Here is a 23,811-nt window from a genome sequence, read left to right on the forward strand (position 1 = left end):
GACATGCACCTGGGAGGTGAGGTCCCAAAACATCTAGCTCTGAAAATGAGGTTTGAGTGCACAAGACCTGCAGGGATCGATCAACCTGACAAGTGGATCTTAAGGGCTTGTATGCTTGGACTTCCCCATCCCACAGCCCAAGGCAGAAACAGCTGATCGATAGGCTCATCTGCTGATTTTAAAGCATCATGATTAAGAGGGATGTATTCGAGGGATGCAAGGATGTTTCAACATCTTCAAGTGAACATGATACATAACATTAACTAAAAGAAGGATAAAAATCATTTGATCATTTTCAGCTGCAGGAAAAAGTATTTGACAAAATTCAACATCCACTTATGTTTAAAAATTCTTAGCAAAGTGGGCATAGTGGGAACATACCTCAACATAATATTAAGACCATATATGGCAAGCCCACAGCTCACATTATACTCAGTGATGAAAAGCTGGAAGCTTTTCCTCTAAGAGCAGGAACAAGACAAGGATGCCCACTCTTGCCACTTTTATTCAGTATAGTACTAGAAGTCCTAGACAGAGCAATTAGGCAAGAAAAAGAAAGAAAAGACATCCAGATCATAGAGGAAGAAGTAAAACAGTCATGCTTTGCAGATGACTTGATATTTGCATATAGAAAACCCTAAAGTATCTACCAAAAGCCTGTTAGAAATAATAAATGAGTACAGTAAATTTGCAAGATACAAAGTTGATATACAAACATTAATTATGTTTTTACACACTTATAATGAACTAGCAGACAGAGAAATTAGGGGAAAAATCCCATTTACAATTGCATCAAAATGAATAAACTGTTTAGGAATAAGTTTAACCAAAGAGGATAAAGACCTACACACTAAAAACTAAAGACATTGATAAAAATAAAAAAGTTAAAGATGCAAATAAATAGAAAGATAATTTGTGCTCATGGACTGAAAGACTTAATATTGTTGTAGCATCCATAGTACCCAAAGCCACCTACAGATTCAATGCAATCCCTATCAAAATACTAAGAGCATTTTTCCAGAGCTAGAACAAACAATCCTAAAATTTGTATGGAACCTAGCAGGTGTTCAAATAACGAGAGAAGTCTTGAGAAAGGAATGAAGTTGGAAGCATCATTATAGCTATATTACAAAGCTATAGTAACCAAAACAATACGATATTGGCATAAAAACAGACACATAGGTCAGTACACAGAATAGAGAGCCCAGAAAGAAACCCACACACATTTGGCCAATTAATTTGTGACGGAGGAGCTGAGAATATACAATGGGGAAAGCATAGTCTCTTCAATAAATGGTCCTGGAAAAACTAGATAGCCAAATCCAAAAGAATGAAACTGGACAGCTATCTTACACCATACATAAAAATTAACTCAAAATGGATTGAATACTTAAATGTAAGATCTGAAATCATAAAACTCGTGGAAGAGAACATAGGTAGTAAGCTCTTTGACATTGGTCTTGGCAGTGATTTTTTTGGATCTGAAACCAAAAGCAAAGACAACAAAAACAAAAAATAACCAATGGGACTACATCAAACTAAAAAACTTTTGCACAGCAAATGGACCATAAACAAAATGAAAAAAAAAAAAAAAAAAAAAAAAAAAGAAAGAAAAAATTTGAAAACAAAAAACTAAAAAAGGGTTAAAAAGAAAAAGGACCATAAAAAAAATGAAAAAAAAAAAAAAAAACTACAGAATGGAAGGAAATATTTTCAAACCATATATCTGATAAAGGGTTAAAATGCAAAATATATGAAGTTCATAAAACTCAATAGCAAAAAAAAAAAAAAAAAAAGGTAATCCAATTAAAAATGACCAGAAGCTCTGAATGGACATTTTTTAAACAAAGACATACATATGGCCAACAGACACATGAAAGGGGCTCAACATCACTGATCATCAGGGAAATGCAAAATCAAAACCACAATGACATAGCAACTCACACTTGTCAGAATGGCTATTAACAAAAGACAAAAAATAACAAGTGTTGGTGAGCATGTAGAGAAAAGGAAACATAATATACATTCTCATTTTGATTCCTATCAAATATTCAAGCCACAACACCATGATGTCAGTTTTAGCGCAAATTCCACACACGGTTCTCTGAAACCTTTGAACAGGAGTGACTGAAGGGACTGGAAGCTTCTGAACCTAGGGTCAGGGTCATGTTGGCCTGGCAATCCATTATTTCTTGTAGCCTTAAATGCTTCTAGGCAAAGGTTGTGAGATGTTTTACAAATTCTAAATAGATCTATAATTTTAAACCCTTCAAAAAAAATTAAGCCATGTATCTGGAATCTTCATTCAAAGAGGCAGAAAAAATATTAACTCCTCCTTCACCCCACTATAAATTTTAAATGATTATTTCTTAATGCAACTTAAGTAACTATACAAACAAGGGAAAGGATAAGTTTCTCTGATGTGACATTAACAGCAGGTGCACACTACAGAGTCATTCAGTAATTTTTAATAGAATGAAGACGAGTGTCAGAGACAGCTGGGTTTGCAAACCACCGGAAGTCTTTTATTGTTTCCTGAATTGGAGCAAGTCCAAAAGGGAGAATAATTACTCTTTCTAACTGCCAAGTTTTCAGGCTGTTCAGATAACCCTGGTCTTGTAGTAGGAAAGAAATAGGAGCCAAGGTACAAGAATAGCGACTGAATTTTATTTAAAAAAAATATTTCTAAGGGAGGAGTTTTCTCAGAGTGATCTGTTTGCTGTAACAGAATATGAAATGAATGACTATCTTATCAAAACCACAAAAAATAAAGGAAAGAAAAAATCAGACTTATTATCCACTCTTAGGCATTATAGTAATATAAGAGCTAAGGATTTCAACCGGACTTCTTTGGGACTTGTAAGTTATTGATCAAAACTTTTGTGGAAGGAGAGGGACAGGAAGTAGTTCTCAATATTAAATGGAAAAAGTTTATCCTTAAAACTCTTCATTTTCCAAAAAAAAAAAAAAAATTTAGATTACTCTGATTTAAAGTGAACATATTCCCTCCCTTGACAATAGAGAAGAAATCCTAGGTTCTATTCTAAATTTCCAAACCCAATAACAAATTTAGATGACAGATACTAGGTGCTTTATCTATACTATCCTCACAACAGACCTATGAAAGAAGTACTACTATAAGGGTGGCCCATTTTTTGACAGAGAAGAGTTTCTTGAAAATTTCAAAATATTCAAGTATTTCAGAACTTTCATAATTCAAAATCTGTTTTCCCGTAGGAATAATTATATTTTTTTAAGTCTTTTTAAACTGGGTGTTATATATAGATAATGAATCTTGGCCCACTACGTCAAAAACTAATGACGTACTGTATGGTGACTAACATAACATAATAAACAAATTTTTTAAAAATCATAAAATAAAATCCTTTTTAAGAAAAATAGGTAATACCCATATTTATTTATTTTTAATTAAGCTGTATGCCCGAAGTGGGGCTTGAACTCAAAACTCTGACATGAATAGTTGCGTGTTCTACTTACTGAACCAGCCAGGAGCCTTCCCCATAGGAATGATTTTAAACACAACAATAAATACATTCCTAATAGTAACTTTTTATTGTGTTGACGTTGTGTTTCTTCATTCCAAAGTTCTTGGTTGTTGACTCATGTTTCTCCATTCTACCCCCACCTTAATGATTACTTGGATGGCATTGTTATAATTCACCAGCAGTGATGGTTTAAGTTACAGCTCAGTAGTCCCCAACAATCACTCCCAGGACTTCTGAGGCACCTGAAGAACAGCATAGTTCAGAAGACGTTGACCAGCGACGGTATTTCTGTTTCCCACTAATATGCTGCTCTCACGTGGCAGTATTATAGTGTATTTCCATTTGGCCATCAGCTTTGAAATTATGTCATTCTTGAGTATATTTTAGATGTAGAGCATGCATATTTCTTCAGATTTTATATGTCACAGGTGTTCTTATTAGTATTGTATATACCAATATTTCAAATTGTCATGACCCACCTCTATGTAAAATGTGCCTGTGTCCCTACTGGCAGATGAAGGAACTAATGCTTAATGATTAAGAAATTTACCCACAGGCGCACAGTTTATAGGCAACAGGATCATAATTAGTTGGTCTGACCCATAACCCATGTTCTTTGCTCAATACACACGTGTACTTAACTAGCAAGGTCAAAATTAAAGGGACCAACTCCAGACAGTCTTTGTGACCTCCATAAAAGGGGGATATGGAAAAAAAGAGGGGGGTGGAAAATGATTTTACAAGACAGGGAAGGAGGAGAAACTTTGCTGAGTTTCTCAAACTGAAACCTGTGGGCCATTTGCATCAAAACACTTGGAATGTCTATTAAAAAATTCCATTTCTGGGTCTTCCCCCAAAGCTATTAAATTGGAGCCTGGAAATTTCATTTTTACGACCCTCCATGGTTCGCTGTAATTAAAATTCTCATGATTTCGGGCATCTTATGTGCTCCTTGAACACTACACTCTCCCCGACCCCTAAATCCAGGGACCCCCTACGCTGACAATCCCTGTTAAATAATTAGAGATTCTGGCGAGATGTTCGGTAGCTAAGAAGTTTAGTGCATGAGAAACTCTGGAGAGGCATTGGACTGTGACTCCGGTCAATTATGACATACTTAATCCTTACTCATGCATTTCTTACTTTGTCTCTGACCTTTTTATAGCCATTTTATCCACCTCCGTGGACTGTTAACTGGGTTCTTGCACCTGAAACAACATCAGTGTCCTGGTAACCTTTCCTGAGGGCATCTTTTCTCAATCATCTTCCTGTTCGACCTAACGTCATCTCCACAGAGCTGTGGATGCCACGGATGGCAGCTCATGGTTCTACTAGTATTTCCTGTTACCAAAATGTCTCCATGACTCTAGCTTCTCCCAACCCACATCCCTCCTCTCCCACACACATATGGTCTGACATATTTCTTGAGTCCCCGTTTCATATCAATCTGCAGTTTCTTCTTTGGATGTCCCATCATGCCTCAAATTCAACATGCTCTGACCCAGAATTTGACGAAAAACGTTCTTAGCCAGCCCTTTAACTCAGCAATTCTACTGCTGAGAATCTATCCCAAGGAAATAACTCAAAACAATGATTTTTTTTTTTTTTTTAAACAAAGTTAACTCACTTGTATAGGCCCCTCCTGGATGAAAATCTTGATCAGCACCACAAACTTCTCTCTGTGTCCCTTCGCAATTATTATTTCCCCAAAAGTAACTGCTAGTCTGACTTCTATCAGATCAATTTTACCTATATTTGAACTTCATATGAACAGTGTACAGTTTGTACTCTGTGTTTCTGGATCCTTTAATTCACTATATTGTGAGAATTATCTATGTGTTTTTACATGTAGCAATAGTTCCTTTGTTCTCCACAGAAAAAATTGGATTAATAGGAAAAATGGAAATGGGAAGCAAGCAAAGATCTGTAGAAAAATTAAGGAACAAAGTGAAATTTTCTTCTCTGTTTAGACCTGGTATACACAAATGTATAAAAATGTGCTTATCTGTGCTATGCTTTTTGTTTCTAAAATTATTTTGTGATTAAATTGGGGCCATGAGTTCCTATTACCTTGTTGTGGAGACTTTGGTTTGGCTGTTGAAGTGTAGGAGAGGGGACATTCTCAGATTCCCAGGCTTCTTTTTTTTTTTTTTTAAGATTTTATTTATTTTTTTTTAAGATTTTTAATTTATTTATTTGACAGAGAGAGAGAGAGAGAGAGAGATCACAAGTAGGCAGAGAGGCAGGCAGAGAGAGAGGGGGAAGCAGGCTCCCCGCCGAGCAGAGAGCCAGATGCGGGGCTTGATTCTAGGACCCTGAGATCATGACCCGAGCCGAAGGCAGAGGCTTAACCCACTGAGCCACCCAGGTGCCCCCAGAGTTTCATTTTTAAAAACATCATTCAAGGGGTGCCTGGGTGGTTCATTCACACTTCAGCTCAGGTCATGATCTCAGAGTCCTGGGATAGAACCCTGTATGGCTCCCTGCTGAGTGGGGAGTCTGCTTCTTTCTCTGCCTCTCCCCCTGCTTTGTGCTCGCACCCACTCTCTCCCTCTACTTCTCTCAAATAAATAAAATCCTAAAAAAATAAATAAATAAAGAGATCACTCAGATACCACCACTGAACAGAGATCATATGAAAAGAAAAGATATTCCTTTCTAAATTATCTTTTGTTAATATTTTCTTTTAAAGACAGGGTTATACAGACCTCCACGGGAATGTCTGGGGAATTTCCCAGAGAATTAGAGGGCCTGAAACAGCTGGCTAGCTCATTGTCAGGTGAACTCTATGTGATAAGGGCTCTGAGAGTCAGTCTCCCCACCACCTGAATTCTTTGCATCAGAAATACGGAAGTTCTGGGGCGCCTGGGTGGCTCAGTGGGTTAAAGCCTCTGCCTTCGGCTCAGGTCGTGATCCCAGAGTCCTGGGATTGAGTCCCGCATTGGGCTCTCTGCTCAGCGGGGAGCCTGCTTCCTCCTCTCTCTCTGCCTGCCTCTCTGCCTACTTGTGATCTCTGTCTGTCAAATGGATAAATGGAATCTTTAAAAAAAAAAAAAAGAAAAGAAAAGAAAAGAAATATGGAAGTTCTCCAATGAGATCAATTCACCACCAGCATTATGAAGTTAGAGGGATTGGACAGACAGACAGATGCGGACTGAAGATCTTCGAACAGATTGCTGGAACACCTAGAACACCTAGTTCTTAGGAGCTAGCTAGTGAGCTCAGAACATTAACTCTGCCACTAAAAAGTGACAGCTGTAAAAATCCTTTGTACTATTGTTCCTGGAAATTGTTGGGCATTTGTGTTGCAGGTGAAACTCAATATTAAACTCTTCTGCTGAAAAGTTGGTGCCCAGATGGGTCACCCTTGAGCTCTGTTGTGTTGGCAGAGTCTACGTAGCAGAGGTCATCTTCTCCCTCAGAAGAAACCCTCAGCAGCACTTAACAGTCCCGAAACTTGTGGCCAATTCAGAATCTCCCATCCTAGAATCGCCAAGATGCTGACATGGCTTTCCTGACATTTATGAACATCCAAACAGTCTGTTCTGAGAGTCTCCCACCTCTAGTTCATGAATTTCTTTTTACTCAATGAAGCCTGAGAATTGGGGCGCCTGGGTGGCTTAGTCAGTTAAGCATCTGCCTTCGCTCAGATCATGATCTCAGGGTCATGGGATAGAGCCCTGCATCCAGCTTCCTGCTCAGAGGGGTCGGTGTCTGCTTCTCCCTCTGCTCCTGCCCATGCTCATGCTTTCTCTTTCTCACACTCTCAAATAAATAAATAAAATCTTTGGGGGCGCCTGGGTGGCTCAGTGGTTTAGGCCTCTGCCTTTGGCTCAGGTCATGATCTCAGGGTCCTGAGATCCTCTGCCTGCCTCTCTGCCTACTTGTGATTTCTCTCTATCAAATAAATAAATAAAATCTTAAAAAAAAAAAAAAAAAGAAACTGATAGGAGTGAAATTTGGCTCAGGGCCTTCCACCTGATTCATACTAAGCATTCATACTTAGTAAATACTTGTAAAATGAATATTGTTTAAATTAACTTTCTTTGGTATGTCTTGTGATTAGAGTAATTCAATTACCGTAAACAACTATGAAAATTAACAGTCAATGTGCTGCTTAGAAAGTTGTAAAAATTTATCTAATGGATTTTTAGATCAATAAGTCCAAAGGAATGAACTGGGCATGTACAGAGCAGCAAATTTTATGACTTATATTTCCTCCCTTTCTTGGAGTTCTTCCATGAATGAGCCCACAGAAGTTTAGGGTTGAAATCCTAAAGGACATTTCCAGTCCCTAAATTTAAGGATGTGGAAAACTGAGAGTTGTGATAATTTTTTCTCTTTTCCTTTCTTCCCCCTTTCCCCTTTCTTTCTTACCTCCCTTCCTACCTCTCTTTTCATTTTATTTGTTTTGGGGTTGGGTTATTTTTTTTACAGTGTTTACAGTTTTGACCTTAGAAAGATAAAAGAGCCAGCTATTTTATCAGCAAGATGAGTTTATTCAGGAATAACAGAATTGCAGTTCAGGACACCCAAACCATTGGCAAGTCCAGAGAGTGGAGGGGGGCTTACTTTCACAGGGGAAAAGAAGAAGCTGGGAGGGGCTGTTATGGCCTCTAATTGACTGAGTGTGGCGGTTTCCCATTGTCTGGGCTGTTGCTAGACCCAGAGAAATTCTTCCTTCCTCCTGCTTGAATATGTAAAGTAAACTTCTTCCTGTTGGGGTTGGAGAATGCCAGATATGCTTCTTATCACAGGGAGTGGTGTGTGGGAGCGCCCCTCTACAGGGCCTCTGGACCTTGTTTTTAAAGAAGTTTCCTTTATTTTACTACAGATAATGTTATATTTCTATTCAAGTGCTCTCCCAATGAAATTTTCATTTATCGTCCCTCAGGAAAAAAGTTTGGTTTCCTCATGTGCCTGTGTGTGCCTATGAAACCTAGTTAAGACTGCAGTGGAGTTAGTGGGGCAATGCTATTAATCTTAGCACTGGAATTATCAGAGTCCTAATAAGTTTGTAATTCCAAAAGGGATTAAGAGTCTTTTCAAAGGAAGAACATTTTTTATAGAAACAAGATGACTAACCACTTCTGTGATCTTGGTGAGATTTTGGCTTCAATATTAATCTTTGCTACTGCCCACATTTATTTTTAGGTTTCCTTTAGTTCATACAACTAACTCACCTATTTTAATTTTCTGCAGTACTTAATTGGGTTCACTACTGGTAGTACTTTATGTCTTTGTTCCCACTGTAAAAGTCTGGAAACCAGCACATTTTTCTTTCCAATGTAGCTGAAAGTTGTGGGCTGGTCTCCACTTGTCCTGGAATGCATTAGATGACACCCCCATCAGCAGTTGAATAAAAAAGATAAGGCAAAGGCAGAAAACGGACCCATCAAAAGACATTAATTTTATGGAATTTAGCAGAACAAAAGGCTTAAAATTCAAGTACAAGGATTCTCACCTAGCACAGCACCAATGCATAGATAAGTAACTTTCTTCATCAGCTACCTCAACAGCTTCTTCCAAAGGTTCATGAAGTAGGAATGATGGGTGAGGGAGGGGAACAGTCCGGAAGGCGTCTTGGAAGGTGAAATCTCCAGAAAGTCCCTAACTCAGACCCATTCATGCCTCCATATCCAAGGTTCTGAACCAGTTCATTGGAGATAGATCCTAGACATTAGAATTGTTTTAACTGTTTTTGGGGATTGTTATATCCAGTCAGGCTGAGAACCATTATGCTAAATGAAAGCCTGGTAGGGAGTCCGGTATCAGCACAGGGGCTGTAGTCAGAAGATTCTGGTACTTAGTAATTGGGTGACCTTGGGCCAGTCCCTTGCCCTTCCTGTGCCTACATCTTTTGCTCTATAACCAGGATAGGGGTGCTCCATGAAGTTATAAAACTCACATTTCATGATGGAGGAGCTCAGTAAAGTTCTTCAAATGTGCAATACTATGCCAGCCTCTAGCACAATGTTTTCACAGGGTCAAGTACTTGTCAGCAAGAATCGAAACTAGTATTGTGTGGCCGCCTTCCACTCTGGCCCTGATGGGGCTAAGGTTACTAGAAATTCCTCTATCTCAGATCAAAACATAATAATAGTAGCTCAAATAATAGTGAAAGAAAATCCTATATTATGAGACACAGTGCAATCTTAAAATTTCAGATTCAAATTAAAATGTTATGAGTTCTATAGCCAGGTATTATGTTTCTCTGGGGAAATTCTAATGAGATCTATTATGGTACCAATTGTCCTTACTATTATTATTTTTTAATCTCCGCTCCCCCCTTTGCCTCCCCACTCTGCCAGGCTGCTTTTTATCAGGTTATTTTTTTTTTTAAACGTGAGCCAGCATTTCTTTGCCTTGTCAGATGTCTGGACTGCAAACTCCAGATTGCAAGGATAGCCAAGTTGCAAACTCCAGATGCGAAGACTGTACCCCAGTGTATTATCTAAGCAATATTTAGACCCACTGGGCTTTTCCTTTTTTTTTTTTTTTTTTTTTTTAATGCTTAGATTCACAAGTTAAGAAAGTAAACTGATACATCAGAAAGTGAATTGAAGTCAACCCATCCCCTCAAACATTAAATAAGGACATCTGTTTGAGATTGATGCTTTCTGACTGAGCGGGGAGATTTCTGGTGAATGGAGAGAGCAGTCCTGGAGGGCTTGCCCGCCTTCTGTTTGTCAGGGAACCATGTTACCCACTAAGATACCTTCTCTGTCGTCTCCACAAGACTTTCCTCACCTACAGCTGCTTCGGTGAAGCCTTCAGCTCTGATGGATTCCACACTGCCACATGTAACATTTTAATTAGGAGCTAGTGAATAGTATTAGCTGTGATACTATTTAACAATTAGGTACCATCACCAGAAACGCGGTGAAACTACTCCGTGCTTCAAAACGTAATAGTTCTCCACCAAGGCCATGTGTATCCTCCCCCTCCTTTTCTAAACTAGGCTCAGCTTTTCTACTCAGTACTTCTACTCAGTTTTAAATTATTTTTTTTAAGATTTTATTTATTTATTTGACAGAGATCACAAGTAGGCAAAGAGGCAGGCAGAGATAGAGAAAAGAGGAAGCAGGCTCCCTGCCGTGCAGAGAGCCTGATGCGGGACTCGATCCCAGGACCCTGAGATCATGACTTGAGTCAAAGGCAGAGGCTTAACCCACTGAGTACCCAGGCGCCCAGTTTTAAATGATTTATTGCTGGTCTTCTTCATGATTGTTATTGGCTCTATGAGTCCCCTCTTGCCCAAAAACTCCATTGAATATGTCTGGCCTCTCAGAAGCAAAGCAGTCATTATCTAAGCAACATTTAGACTTTAACATATCCTTTTTTATTCAGAAAAAAAAAAGGTTTATTTAGCATTAGATTATAAATATTAGAAATGGGCACTAAAGATTAGGTTTCTAATAGCTTCTGAGAAAGAGCAAGACCTGACTATTGGAAAACAAAATTTGAGGAGGAATCATTGTTAACAGTTTGAAGGGTTTTTCCCATAAGTATTTTTATAGCCATCATATATATTTTATAGCCATAAAAGCTTTTCAAAACGTACACTGGTTGGGTTATTCCATACAGAATTTTTTTTTTTAAAGATTTTATCCATCTACCTGAGAGAGAGTGAGAGAGAGAGAGCATGAGAGGGGAGAAAGTCAGAGGGAGAAGCAGACTCCCCATGGAGCTGGGAGCCCAAACTCCAGGATCATGACCTGAGCCGAAGGCAGTCGCCCAACCAACTGAGCCACCCAAGGCGCCCCATACAGAATATTTTTCTCCTTATATTTCTTACTTAACTATCTTGTATCTTGGAGCTTTTCCATGTCAGCATTTAGGGCAGATGTACCTGGCACACTTAGTAGTTGTATTGTGTTCGTTGTCATTTATTTAACCCTTCCCATATCAGTGGGCTTTTAGATTTTGTTCTAGCCATCTTATCTGTATTACAGAACATACAGTATGGTATATTTTTGCAAGTATGCCTAAAGGATACATTGTGTTTCCAACAATGGAAGTACTATGTCATAAGATGTGAGTATTCTCAATTTTGATATACAATATGCAATTTTAGCCTCACCTGCCTCGGTCCACAAATTGTTTGAGAGACTTTCTAATGTAGTTGTCTGATTAAATATTCCAATCAAGACAAAGGAGTCAAACCTAGAAAGGATCACTCATCGAGAGATGAAATTGTACACTGTACTTGTTACTGAAAGAGTAGGGCAAGTAAATTATTAAACACTACTATGTCTATTCCCATGTAACTGCTGATTTATTGGGCAAAAAATGCACACCTTGATGGTTTGTTATATTATTATTATTACTGAAAAATGAATTTTTAACACAGGCTAAATGCTAGACCTGACTTAAGTAGACATTCTCTATTAACCATGCCTGTCATCAGGTGTGGAAAGGTTTTAGAAGCAGGATTGCACTTTGTCAAAGAAACATGATATGACATAGGGATGTCATTACTCCATATCACAAACACTGCATTCCTGTTTCACCTCTGGAGTCTAAGGGCATGACAGTGGATTGGGGGTTGTTGTTAATTTGCTTTAACCTCTTCGGGGATCATTGCATATTCTTCCTACTCTGGATACTGTTAGCATCTATGGCAAATGATAATTCAAGTTTTGTTATCAGGAAAATCAGGGACCTCTCCTAAGTTTGTAGAGTTGCTGCTGTTGGATCAGCTGTTGCCATGTTTTGAGAACTGACAAAATCTCACCCATTTTTTTTCTTTTTCTAATTGTAGAATACCCGTATAATAAAGAGCTTTATTGCCCAGTCCTAAAAGTAATTGCCCCTTTGGTTATTGAGTTAGCGGGCTGAGGGGTTCTGCTGGCTGGCACTTCAGAATACAAACCTTTCAGAAACCCTTGTTTTGATTCCAGAACACCTTGCATTTAAGTTGAGAGCCCATAAGGGAAAAATGTAAAGCTGAGTTTATCTACCGTTGACATTCAAGTTGAAACAATTAAAAGGTTTATTGATGATCTACACCTAAGAGTCTTTCTATCCAGAGCAGAATTCTGGAATTCTGTAGCTGGTATTGCAATTATTCCACTTTGACTTTCAGATGGCAGTAAAATTGGAAGGCTGGAACACAGAGTTATTCAAACTTTTCTCGAGTTGAACAATGATGAGGCCTCATGGTCAGAGCCTGGGTTTGAAAGAAGATTCACCATGTCTCTCACACTTGTTTAGAAAGGACGCCAATACTTGTGAAAGGAAAAAACTGACACAACCTGAAAATGAGAACTTGTTTTCCAAACTTTTGCTCTAAATGTTTCAACATCTGTGTAATGGAGTACATGATATATCCAAAGAAGAATCCCATCCAGATATACATGCATTGTCTCCCAGTCTTTTCTACTAGTCTCAGTGTCCCAGTGTCCTCAAGGGCTGGCTGATCGGGGATTAGGGTTGTATCTCAGTGTCACATTAAAAAGTTTCTGTAAAGCCTTGCAAGCTAGTACCATTGTGATTGGTTAGTTATTATATCAATTGTAGGTAAGCACCCATTTAAAAAAAATTTAATTGTCAATCTGATATATCCTTGCTTTAAAATAAGCAATGCAGAAATGTGTATATAGTATAAAAGAGAAGGTTCTCTCTCCCACCCCCAAAATACTCCCATTAACAGTCCAATAGGCATTCTTGGTACCTCCTTGAGTCCATGTGATGGCAAATGGCTAAAGATGAAGAAACAGACCTCTTCTGGACTAGGACTCCAGAACATTTGTTTGCAGAGAAACACCTTAGCTAATCAAATCCCCTTGCCCTATTGTGCCTAATGTAGCTGACAGAGAGCAGAAACATCCAATTCTCCCTTCACTGAGCTCTCTCCTATTCCACTAACTGTTACAGTCAAAACTGGACTTTGACAAGAAAAATTATATATTCCCTTAAAAAAGATGCCAGTATGACCTTACAACTGGGAAAAGACCTATGATATAGCACTTATCTGCCCTCATTAAACACAATGGCCCAGACTCTCAGCTGGTTTGAGACTATAGATTTAGGATAATCTTTATCCTCTGATCGAAAGATAAATTTTACATGAACCAGATGTTTTTCTATACCAGTCTCCTTGAAGATGTTCTATGGAAAATGCATATTTCACATCCTTTGTGAACTTACTGGTTGTCACTTGTTTGTGAAAATTGGCTCATGAAAAGAAGAGTGGTTGAGAATGTTGAAGCCATGTCCAGGCATGGCCGGGAAGAATGTCAAGATTGATTAGAAATGTCCACCATGAGAATAAGCAAGGACTGGGGGGAGCAGAACATAAGCTCCATATCTATCTTTTACATCACGGTGTCTCTCAAGATGATATGACTTTAGGTGCCTGGCTCATTCAGTGGAGCATGCGACTCGATCTCAGGGTCATGAGTTCGAACCCCACATTGGGTGTAGGGTTCGCTTAAATAAATGAATTTTAAAAAGAGAGAGATGGTGTAACTTAAGAAGGAAAAATGTCTTCTGACCTAAAGTATTTTTTGGTCAAGTATCATAGCCTCAGGGCCTGAGCCTAGATATAAGAAAAGGCCATATGGTTCCAAAGTGTACCATGGCTGAGATGTACCAGGGGCAGAGCTCCTGGCTTCTCACACATAACAATCATCCCATTGGCTAAGCAGCTCCCTCATGCTGCCCCCCCAGCAGGAGCATTGTCACATCACAACAAAGCGCCTTTGCTCACAGACACATAAGCCTGATGGCTGGCACTGACAATTTCCCTGAAAAAATGCATTGCCCTCTGTTCTGAGTCAGCCTTATTGTTGAGAGCTTAGGGAGTGAGGCTGAGGTCCAGATATGGGACGATCATATGTGCTATACACTGATTCCCAGCAATACTGTGGCCACATCATCTCCACACTTATCATGCTGCAGTGCTCTGAAATGACCTCCTTGTACACTGACCCTCAAATTCTGAATCCCTATTTATCCCAACATCAAATCCCACTTCTTCTGATGTCTTCCAGTACCGCCCCCTACCCTAGTCAGAGTTAGCATATGGCTTCTTGTTAGCCCCGCATCTGGGACATTGCCAGTCCATATTTAGCAACTGAAAGAATAAATTAAAGCATGCCAATGCTTAAGAAATGGGCTATGAACTACAATGGTTTTTGAGACCCAAGAAGAGGAAAGGACGGTGACTATTCCAGAGGTGCTTTCTTTGTCTCTGCTCTGATCTTGTATGAAGCACAGAGTCTGGCAGCAGAACAGGAGAGGAGGGTCTCTGTGGCTGTCACTGAGCTGGCATTTAGCTCTGGACAATATGCTGATGGTTCAGAAATGTCCCAGACCAGGGGTTGATGAACAGAGACAGATACATATCAAAAGTGTGTCACTTTTCTGTTTATCTGCTTTGGGCTTGTACCAAAGTCATTGACTTCTCTCCCACTGGCTTATGGAAAGCCGATAACTGATGTAGTCAGGAGCTGACTTAGGAGCTGATGTAGTCAGTATTTTGACTTAGACATACCGTGTAGCCACAAAATATTAACTAGTGTTCCAAGGTCTACCGAAAATCCGATCTTGTGTGTTGTGTCTGCTGGAACACAAGTAAGAGCAGAATTCCAAAGGGCTTAGACAATAAGAAAGCTTTCTCAAAAATGAGAAGCCTTGCAAGAAGGTCACTGAAAGATTGGCTGAGTCCCTCACTTGGTCACATTTTGCAGGAATAACTTCTGTCCTCATGGTAGCTCCCGCCCTCTGGTAAGATGGCTGCCACACCCCCAGGCCATACATAGTAAAAAGCAAGGAAGCCTTCCCACATGCCACAGGGCCCCTAGCAGCCCAGTGCTCACACCACATTGGCTAGAAGTGGGTCAATGCCCACCCCTAACCAATCACCGGTAAGGGAAATGGGATTACTAAAACTTGCTGAAGAAATTAGGATATACTCCTAAATCGAAGATGGTGTCACCTTCCTTGGGCGAATCATGAGTTAACAGAAACTGGACAAAATCAGGCTTCTTCTCAAACGGAGCAAGAGGAAGGACTTGGCTCTTGAATAGGTAACCAACAGCATCTGCTGTGTATGCCTAGCAGAGACAGCACGTCCAGACTTTCGTAGTACCTTCACAGCAGCAAAGTCCAAGGGCTCAATGTGTGAATTACCTTAACTTGGCGATGGTGGCCACTCTTCACATTACCATTTTGCCATCATCCAGTGAGGTAAAGACACACAAAAAATCAATTCAGATAACACAGAAAAATCACCATGACCTGACTTTACCAATGAGTTCCAATTCTCCACTCTCCAATTAGGACAGTTTATTGCCTGTAAAGACACGGGTCGTTCCACTTGGGAGGGGACATTTCTTTGAGATAAGAAACTGGAAAAGGGCAGCCTTGGAGTGAACAGGGAGAAAAGCTCCTTAGGAGAACAAATATGCAAAGTCCCTAAGGCAGAAAACGGAAAGTATAAGAAAGTGGTGGAATGATTGGCTCACAGTGAGCAGGAAGAAAATGGCGGTTGGAAGGGTGGAGACGGGGGACAAAGGGGCCATTCAGAGCCTCGGAGGTCCTATTAAGGAGCTGGGGGTTTTATTCTGTATGCAGTGGGAAGCCACTAAAGGATTAAATAGGATCTCCAACTGTAAAGTGATACCAAAACTCCTATGCAGGATCATTTTATATGTTGGAAAGAGTAATTCCATTTAATGCAGGCTGTATATCATTAGAGAAGCTACTTACGAAGTCCCAACTTAATAAACTAACAGTTGCCAGGAATTCAACTTTATTACCTTGCCTTTAGGCAAAGTGACTTTTAGTTCTAGTTGGCAGACACAAGCTGACGGCCTAGTGGAATGGCTTATTTTGAAGCAACTCTTAAGAACTCTTAAAGAAACAATAATGCCTCTGAGGAGAAATGAAAGCTCCTGTTCCCAATTTGGTGAGGCTGCTACTCGTCTCAGCAGCTGTTCACTGGCTAACCTCCTAACCGACTTGGCCCCTTGAAGGGGATGCTGCCAGAAGAAGGATGGCCGAGTATGGCCCCACATGGTCAGCTGGCTTTGCTTTCAGTCATGCGTGTGGTCCACGTGCTCTGGTACACATGCCTGAGGGATCCCTCCTTAATGGAGACTGCCTGTTCCAGCTGCAAAGTTCTTTCACACTTAAGGTTGCATTACTGAGCTCAACACATTCCAGAGCTCTCCTCTTTCCTTGGCAGTTCCTTGATAAAAGTGCCCGAAGCTAGTTTATTTTTCAATCATCGTTGAGTACCTGCACCTGTGGGGAGGCCAACACGTGACAGGGCTTTGAAGAATGGGGTTCCAACAGGGTTAGCCTGTGGTTATGGGGAGCTCAAGGGAATGAGCCTGACTGGAGAGCTAAGCCTGCTGGCTTCCATGAGAAAGATGGATTAGAGAGTGGAAGGGGGGTAAGCGATGACAGTGGTGGTTTGGAGGCCGCTGCAGGGGTCCAAAAAGATGCCAAGGAGGAGGTCTACATTGATAAGGCTAGTCTAAAGATAAAGGAAGAGTTGGCTGAGAGAAACAAACCGATACCCAGGCAATCAAGCCGGTGCGGGGGTGGGGGAACTTTGAAAATGACTGGACATAGGACAGACCTGAGCTCATTCCAAGAGTTTTCAGCCAACCCCATCTCATCCCCAAGGGAGAGTTTTCAAACTGAAACATAACAGTCACCAGCTTCTTCATGAGATCCTGTCCTGGCTCCATTCCGTTTGGCTGTGACCTTCTTGGTACAGTGATGACATACATGATGGCATCATGTATGATCTTCAGAATAAAGCACTGAGAAGTTGTGTTGCTCTTGTTTACAAAACATTTTAAGATGCTTCTGGGTCAATGCAAATGATTGCAAGGCATCTATATACCTCTTTCCCCAATGGCAGACAGTCTTCTAAGTATGGGTAATGTCAGAAATGAAATGATTTGCCTGAATGTTGTTTTTTTTCTCTTTTCATTATAAAGTATATTCGGTGCTCTTCGAACTGGTGCTTGTATGGTGTACATTTTGATGACCAAAGGCCTGAAGCAGTCAGTTTGTGACCAGAGTTTTTACAATGGACCTGTCAGCAAATTCTGGGCTTATGCATTTGTGCTAAGCAAAGCACCCGAACTAGGTGAGTGTCTTCTCTCCTTCCATTTCCACCCCCACCCTTCTGGGTAGCTACACACCCACAAGATATATTTATTTGAAAACGGACAAAGAAACCATTCGAAGGTCCTATTTTATTGGTTGCAATGAATTTGAGTTCTTGACTAACTTTTCCACTATCTCTTTCTCTCCCCTCCTTCCTTCTGTTTCAACAATTATACGTTTCAACAATTATACGTCCACCAGGACGTCCAGGTGGCTCAGTGGGTTAAGCCTCTGCCTTCGGCTCAGGTCATGATCTCAGAGTCCTGGGATCGAGCCCCACATCAGGCTCTCTGAGCCTGCTTCCCGCCCCCCTCTCTCTGCCTGCTGCTCTGCCTACTTGTGATCTCTGTCTGTCAAATAAATAAAATCTTAAAAAAAAAAAAAAATTATATGTAGTGTATGTGAAGAGCGAAATAGCTTACAGAAACATGCAGACTTCCAGACACTACTGGAAATACACTCCCAGGGGCATATAAAATCCACACACAGTCCCTTCTGTCCAGCACATTAACAACTGTGCTAAGTTGAGAATATGGAAGAATATTCGCAGTGCAGCTCTCTCCCGGTCCCACATGGAAGCAGACTCTCATCCTGGAGTTAGGATTCAGATGAGGAGACTAGGCTTTCTGTTTGGGTGTCCTCCTGTTCTAATTAACAAATGGAAAGCATTGGTTTCTGGTGTTGTTTGATTTGAATCATCTAAGAGATGGGCCTTGGAGAAGAGAAATGTGGCTCCCCTTCTAGAACTGAATCCAAAATACTGGTTATGTACATAGAAGGTTTTTCCGTCAACTCTTTAATGGTCTTGAATATAAGTGTGGTGCAGATTCATAGAAACAGTGGGAAATTCATGGCAAGGTTGTGACATGGATATAGTTCACCAGGAAAATACCTTTACTGCCAGAGAAAGGGATCTGCTGGTGATCACAAACTCTGGACTCATCCATGAGCAGTACTGGCCATCAACTCACAATCTCATATATATCCTTAAGGAACACCTATTCATTCTCTGGGTTTTTTTTTGTTTTTTTTTTTTTCATTTTTTATCAGGAATTAAGAATTGTATTATTTAGTTCAAAAAATTTATTTATAGTTGGGTCCCCTCTCCTGTTTCTCCTAAAAGGGGGTTAGAGGTTGTACTTTGCTTATAAACCACATATAATCAAGCTATCCACAGTCTTTCTTTAAGATGTCTTTCATATATATCCTGGGTCTGCTCACAAAGGATAGGAGGTGTCTTGGATGTGTGTGTTAGAAGCCTATCTATCTACTTTTCTTTTTTAAGATTTTATTTATCTGAGAGAGAGAGAGAGCATGAGAGGGGAGAAAGTCAGAGGGAGAAGCAGACTCCCCATGGAGCTGGGAGCCCAATGCAGGACTCGATCCCAGGACTCCAGGATCATGACCTGAGCTGAAGGCAGTTGCTTAACCAGCTTAACCAACTGAGCCACCCAGTGCCCTCTATTCACTTTCTACCAGCAGCTATACCCCTGCTGTCTATAAAGAGTGGTCAATTGATTTGAACTGTGGGTGTTTTCCCAAGTCAAAGGCAAGGGAAGAGCAGCAGAGGGAAATTGAAAACCTTTGCTAAGAGGAGCAGGGGTATGGAGATGAATGCTCTACAGTCCAAAATAACTAGAGCACTGTTGTTCATGCACACACACGTGCAAGAGCCCATGGAGGCAGACTTAGGTTGAAATGCATTGGTATGGATGTATTCATTCATTCACTTAACATATTTATATTAAGCGCCAACAAGGGATATTTAATAGGGGCTTGAATGGAATGTCTAACTCCTCCAAAAAGAAATTTAGAATATGAATTTTACGAACCAGGCCCCAGGAAGTGATTTTTCATATTTGAATTGAGACCACAAGCTGCCAAATCGTAGGCTACAAAAATGTTTTTCCAACTTGGAGCTACACACAGTGCCTAAGACAGATGTGTTTTGAGGAATTTCAAGATTCTATGCTAACATTTTAATTTTGTGTTTTCACTTAGAGATAAAATAAAAGACTGTCTTGACAGATCTATTTCTTTCACAGTGATTCTTTAGATTCATAGAACATCTGAGCCAGATTACTTTTTCTCAAACCAGTGTTGGTCTGAGAATGTGAGCCTGTATCCTCATGTATCCCCTTGGGGTTCGGTGACATTTTCTTTTAAATGCATACATTATTAATATTTGAGAATTTTTCACTTTGAGAACTATCGATCTCTCCGACTTTTAATTTATGCAGTATAATGAGCATCCTTATGAATCTCCCCATCTTTTTTGATAGAGCTGACTACTACAGCTGTATGAAAACAGTAAATGCATGAACCCCCTGGCTCCCTCTACATGTCAGCACTAAACACTTCACACAATTCACAACCCTCAACATTTTCAAAAACCAGCAACAATGGTGCCTCTATGCTTCTGGCCCTTAAGTCTTAAATCACAAAGTAGCAACCTCAGTCTTTGCTTCTAGAAATCCTTTCCCTTGCAAGGGCTGCTTGTCTGCACTCTGAGTTTTAGCCAGGTGTATTTGAGGGACTTGAAACTAAAAATAGTCCCTTCCATCTTTAGAATAATTTCTTGAAGAGCCACCTCAACCTATTCATAATGGTCATTTTTCTTCAGAGACATGAGTAGCCCTATATTGTCTTGTCCAGCCATCTTCTGTTCCAGACTGACATCAAAGTTTTAGGAGGGTGGACAGAGTTAGAATTTCCACACAAGAGCTATTAGTGAAGCACTTAGAGGCATTTGTGCTGTGTCCTCTGTCTTGTTAGCATGTTAGTGTGGATGATGCTGATTAATCATCTGTCTTAATTTAATGTCAACCCAGCCATGCCACTCCCTACCTCCCCCACGTTGACGTAAAATTAAACACAATTCTATTCCCTCTTGAGCCCAGAAGGAACTGTACTATATTCCGTTGTGCCGCAGTTTCAATAATCCCTTTCCCTAAGAAGCTTTATTCACCATAATGGTTTGTAGGTTGGATATCAAACAATCCATTTCTTGACAGTTAAAACAGGATTGAAGTGCAGACATTGGGCTAAAGGGTTGGAAAAAAAAATAAAACCTTAAACTTGATCTGGTTCTTTAATGAGGCTTCTTCATGTCATTTCAGTTCATTATACAGGTAATTTCATGGTCAGAGTCCCCTTTTTTCAATTTTAAGATATGCCTTATTTTCCCTCAAATGTTCTGGAGCTCATTGACAAATGGCCTTCCCCAACTAAACTGTGAATCAAAATAGGTCCAAAAACCAGATAGCCAGTCCCTAGCCCTAATTAGCACATGTATTTTTTTGCTCTTAGAAGACATTGCTGCTACTGTTTAATTAAGAAAGATCTATCGACTTGGATTATTGAGAACTTTTCTTATTTTTAGGTCCTAAGCTCAGCTTCTCAGTACACTAAGGTCCTGGACTCCCTTATGTGCAGCAGAAAGGGAAGGTTCCCGTGAGAAGAAATTGTTCTGTGTTCAATACCAAAACTCTATTTTCCCACCAAAACCCACATGCCCGCAGTTTTCACTATACTTCTTTGGTGGGGGGGCAGGCAAAATACACATGACATCCGATTTACCATTTATAAGTGTACAAGGCTGTGGCACTAAGAACACTTGCATCATTGCACGGTCCTCACCACCATGCTTCTCTAGCACGGTTTCATTTTCCCCAGCTGACACTACCCATTAACCCCTATCCTTCGCTGAACTCTTAATAGCAAGAAGGGCTTTCTGTTTTTGCAGAAAACAATGAGCTCATTTCAGTGAATTATAGAGTTATGACCCATTAGAACAAATGAGGAGAAGAGAACCACCAGCCCGCTCTGCGTGCCAAAATCTTGTGCGCCTACTGTTTGAGTTATATTAAAACCTGCTGAGATTTGCTTTTGTTAAAACTTGGAAACATCTGCTCCGAGTCTCAGTCCTTGCTCAGTTGAGCTTGTCATTGTTTCTGAAACTCTGACTCAGCAGAGCTCCGGCTAACTGTGAAGAGGGGCATGGCCATCTGGGACAAACCACACAGAGTGGCCTCTTGGTGACTGCGAGCACCCTGGTAGTTTCCAACTGCCAACTGACTGCTCCCCAGTGACACAGACATCTGTACTTAACAGGCACACAGGCTGGAGGCAGATCGTTTGGAAGGGACACTTGGGAATGAGAATACCATGTCCTGCCTGGCTCTTGGCTGAAAACAGCTGAATCAAAAGTTAGAAAGACTGTGGTAGAGAAAACATGAGCCAGTGGCCACTCGAATGGGTGACGTGGCTGAATCATTCAAGAGTCAAAAGTCCCACTGCTTACTGTTGGCCAACATTCTTTCCATAAGGCACCAGATCTTTGACCAAGAAAGATGGGTTGGCCAACATCAAATACACAGTCTTTATCTTTGGTTTGCATTTTCAGGTCACTCGGTAGCTTTTGGCAGGGCTGAAAATACCCTATCTTGGTACAACTGGCTCATGGCAAATCAAGCGTGATATTATGCAGTTTCCATGGAAGAAAAGTAATTTATAACTGCCAGGGTGTTGTGACTGATGCATCTTAGCCGCAGTATCAAAAAAACCCAAACAAACAAAAGAAAAAAAAACATAGGAGCTCTCAGGAAGCCCTTCTGGAACCCCACCAGTTTCCCCTTCTGTTTCCCCATGGGAAACTACCATTCCCTAGGTCAACAGCCTACTTGGGGATAGTAACCTTGATGCAGCCTTGGAGTGGTGGTCCTGAGAGGCTCCAGGGCTAGTATTGGAAAATAGTCATCTTCATTACTCCACCTGCCATCCTGTATGTCTGTTCCAGAAAAAATTCTTAAAGGAATTCAAATTAATTTTGTTTTAAAGATCTCTTGAAATCGGGGCCCCTGGGTGGCTCCGTTAAGCGTTAAGTGGTTAAGTCGCTTAAGCGTCCAACTCAAGGTTTCAGCTGAGGTCATGACCGCAGGATCGTGAGATCAAGCCCCATTTGGGATCCATGCTCAGCACGAGTCTGCTTGGGTTTCTATCTCCTTCTCCTTCTGCCCCTCCCCCCCTGCACTCACCCTCTCTCTCTCTCTCTCTCTCAAAATAATCAATAAATCTTTAAAAAAATAATAAAGATCTCATAACATGTGCTTCATCTCCGGCTCCCCCCTATTAAATGGAAACACGTAATGTGTCTTAATCATGCCGTCTACTCATGAGATCTGAGACCCCTACTCAGACAGGAAAAACACAAAGCTAGTTTCAGTACCAGAACTGTAGGTTCCACTTTTCTTTCCAGGTTAGCCCATTCTAATATGGTCTGTCTTTTGTCCCCTATTACTCTTCTCATACTAAAATTGTTCTTCAGAAAACAATAAAGTTTTAATATAAAAGTGATGATAGAGTCAAAACTAAATCTAAAGAAATAAAATGGTTGAGCTACTTATTGCTCTACAGCAAATAACCTTATACAGTGTGTTTGGATATTGCATGGCTTGTACATTTCTGTCATGCTTAGAGGCTCATAAAAGAACATATTTTCAATTATGAATGGATTTGTTTTTACCATGTAATTCCTTGGACTTCTACCTTCTTTCCACCGCGAACAAAAGTAGGCTGGAATTATTGTGTCTACATTATAGTTTACTGAGTGAAGGGAGGCACAGAGTAGTGATTACAGAAATAGTGGATCTTTGACAGGCACACAAAAATAGCACAGTTTAACACTAAGAAGTAGACCCCAGGTCTCCTGATACCCGTTTTGTCTCTGAAGTACACAAATCAGAGTTACCATCACCATCAATCATTATCAGTCTAACATTTATAGGCATAATTTGTCAGGCATCTCACAAGAGAGAAAAGGACTTCAAAGAAAATTTTATAATATGTCTGGAAATACAGCTCTCCTTTTCTGTCCTAAACAAATATGAAGTACTACTGTTTAACACTTCAGTAGGGAAACAAATGAATAGCTCCTGCTGAAGGGAATGGGGTACCACCTGGTTTATTCTAGCCCTGGCCATTAGAACCTTAAAAATCTTCCCAAGGCCTCGCATTCCTTGACCTTTCCTAGTGCCAAATGGTTAGGACATCGGTGAAGTCTGAGGGATAAGACAAGGATAAGCACTAATTCCCTTTGTGCTTAATTAGATTTCAGAACAAGAAGGACCTTCTAGTTCTCCTTGTTGTACAGAAAGGAGTCAAGTTTGAGTTC

The 23,811-nt window shown here is 40.4% G+C and overlaps 1 protein-coding gene across 1 annotated transcript in view; it reads left to right on the forward strand.

Moving 5' to 3' along the window:
* Positions 1-23,811, forward strand: part of LOC111155573 (ELOVL fatty acid elongase 6) — a 132,903-nt gene that overhangs the window by 105,338 nt on the left and 3,754 nt on the right. Inside the window, exon 3 of the mRNA XM_022515821.1 lies at positions 17,468-17,619. Within this exon, the coding sequence (XP_022371529.1) occupies positions 17,468-17,619 (152 nt within the window). The remainder of the gene's footprint in view (positions 1-17,467; positions 17,620-23,811) is intronic.

This window comes from Enhydra lutris, unplaced genomic scaffold (genome assembly GCF_002288905.1).
Source record: "Enhydra lutris kenyoni isolate GAN:26980312 unplaced genomic scaffold, ASM228890v2 scaffoldscaffold3, whole genome shotgun sequence".
Lineage (NCBI taxonomy): Eukaryota > Metazoa > Chordata > Mammalia > Carnivora > Mustelidae > Enhydra > Enhydra lutris.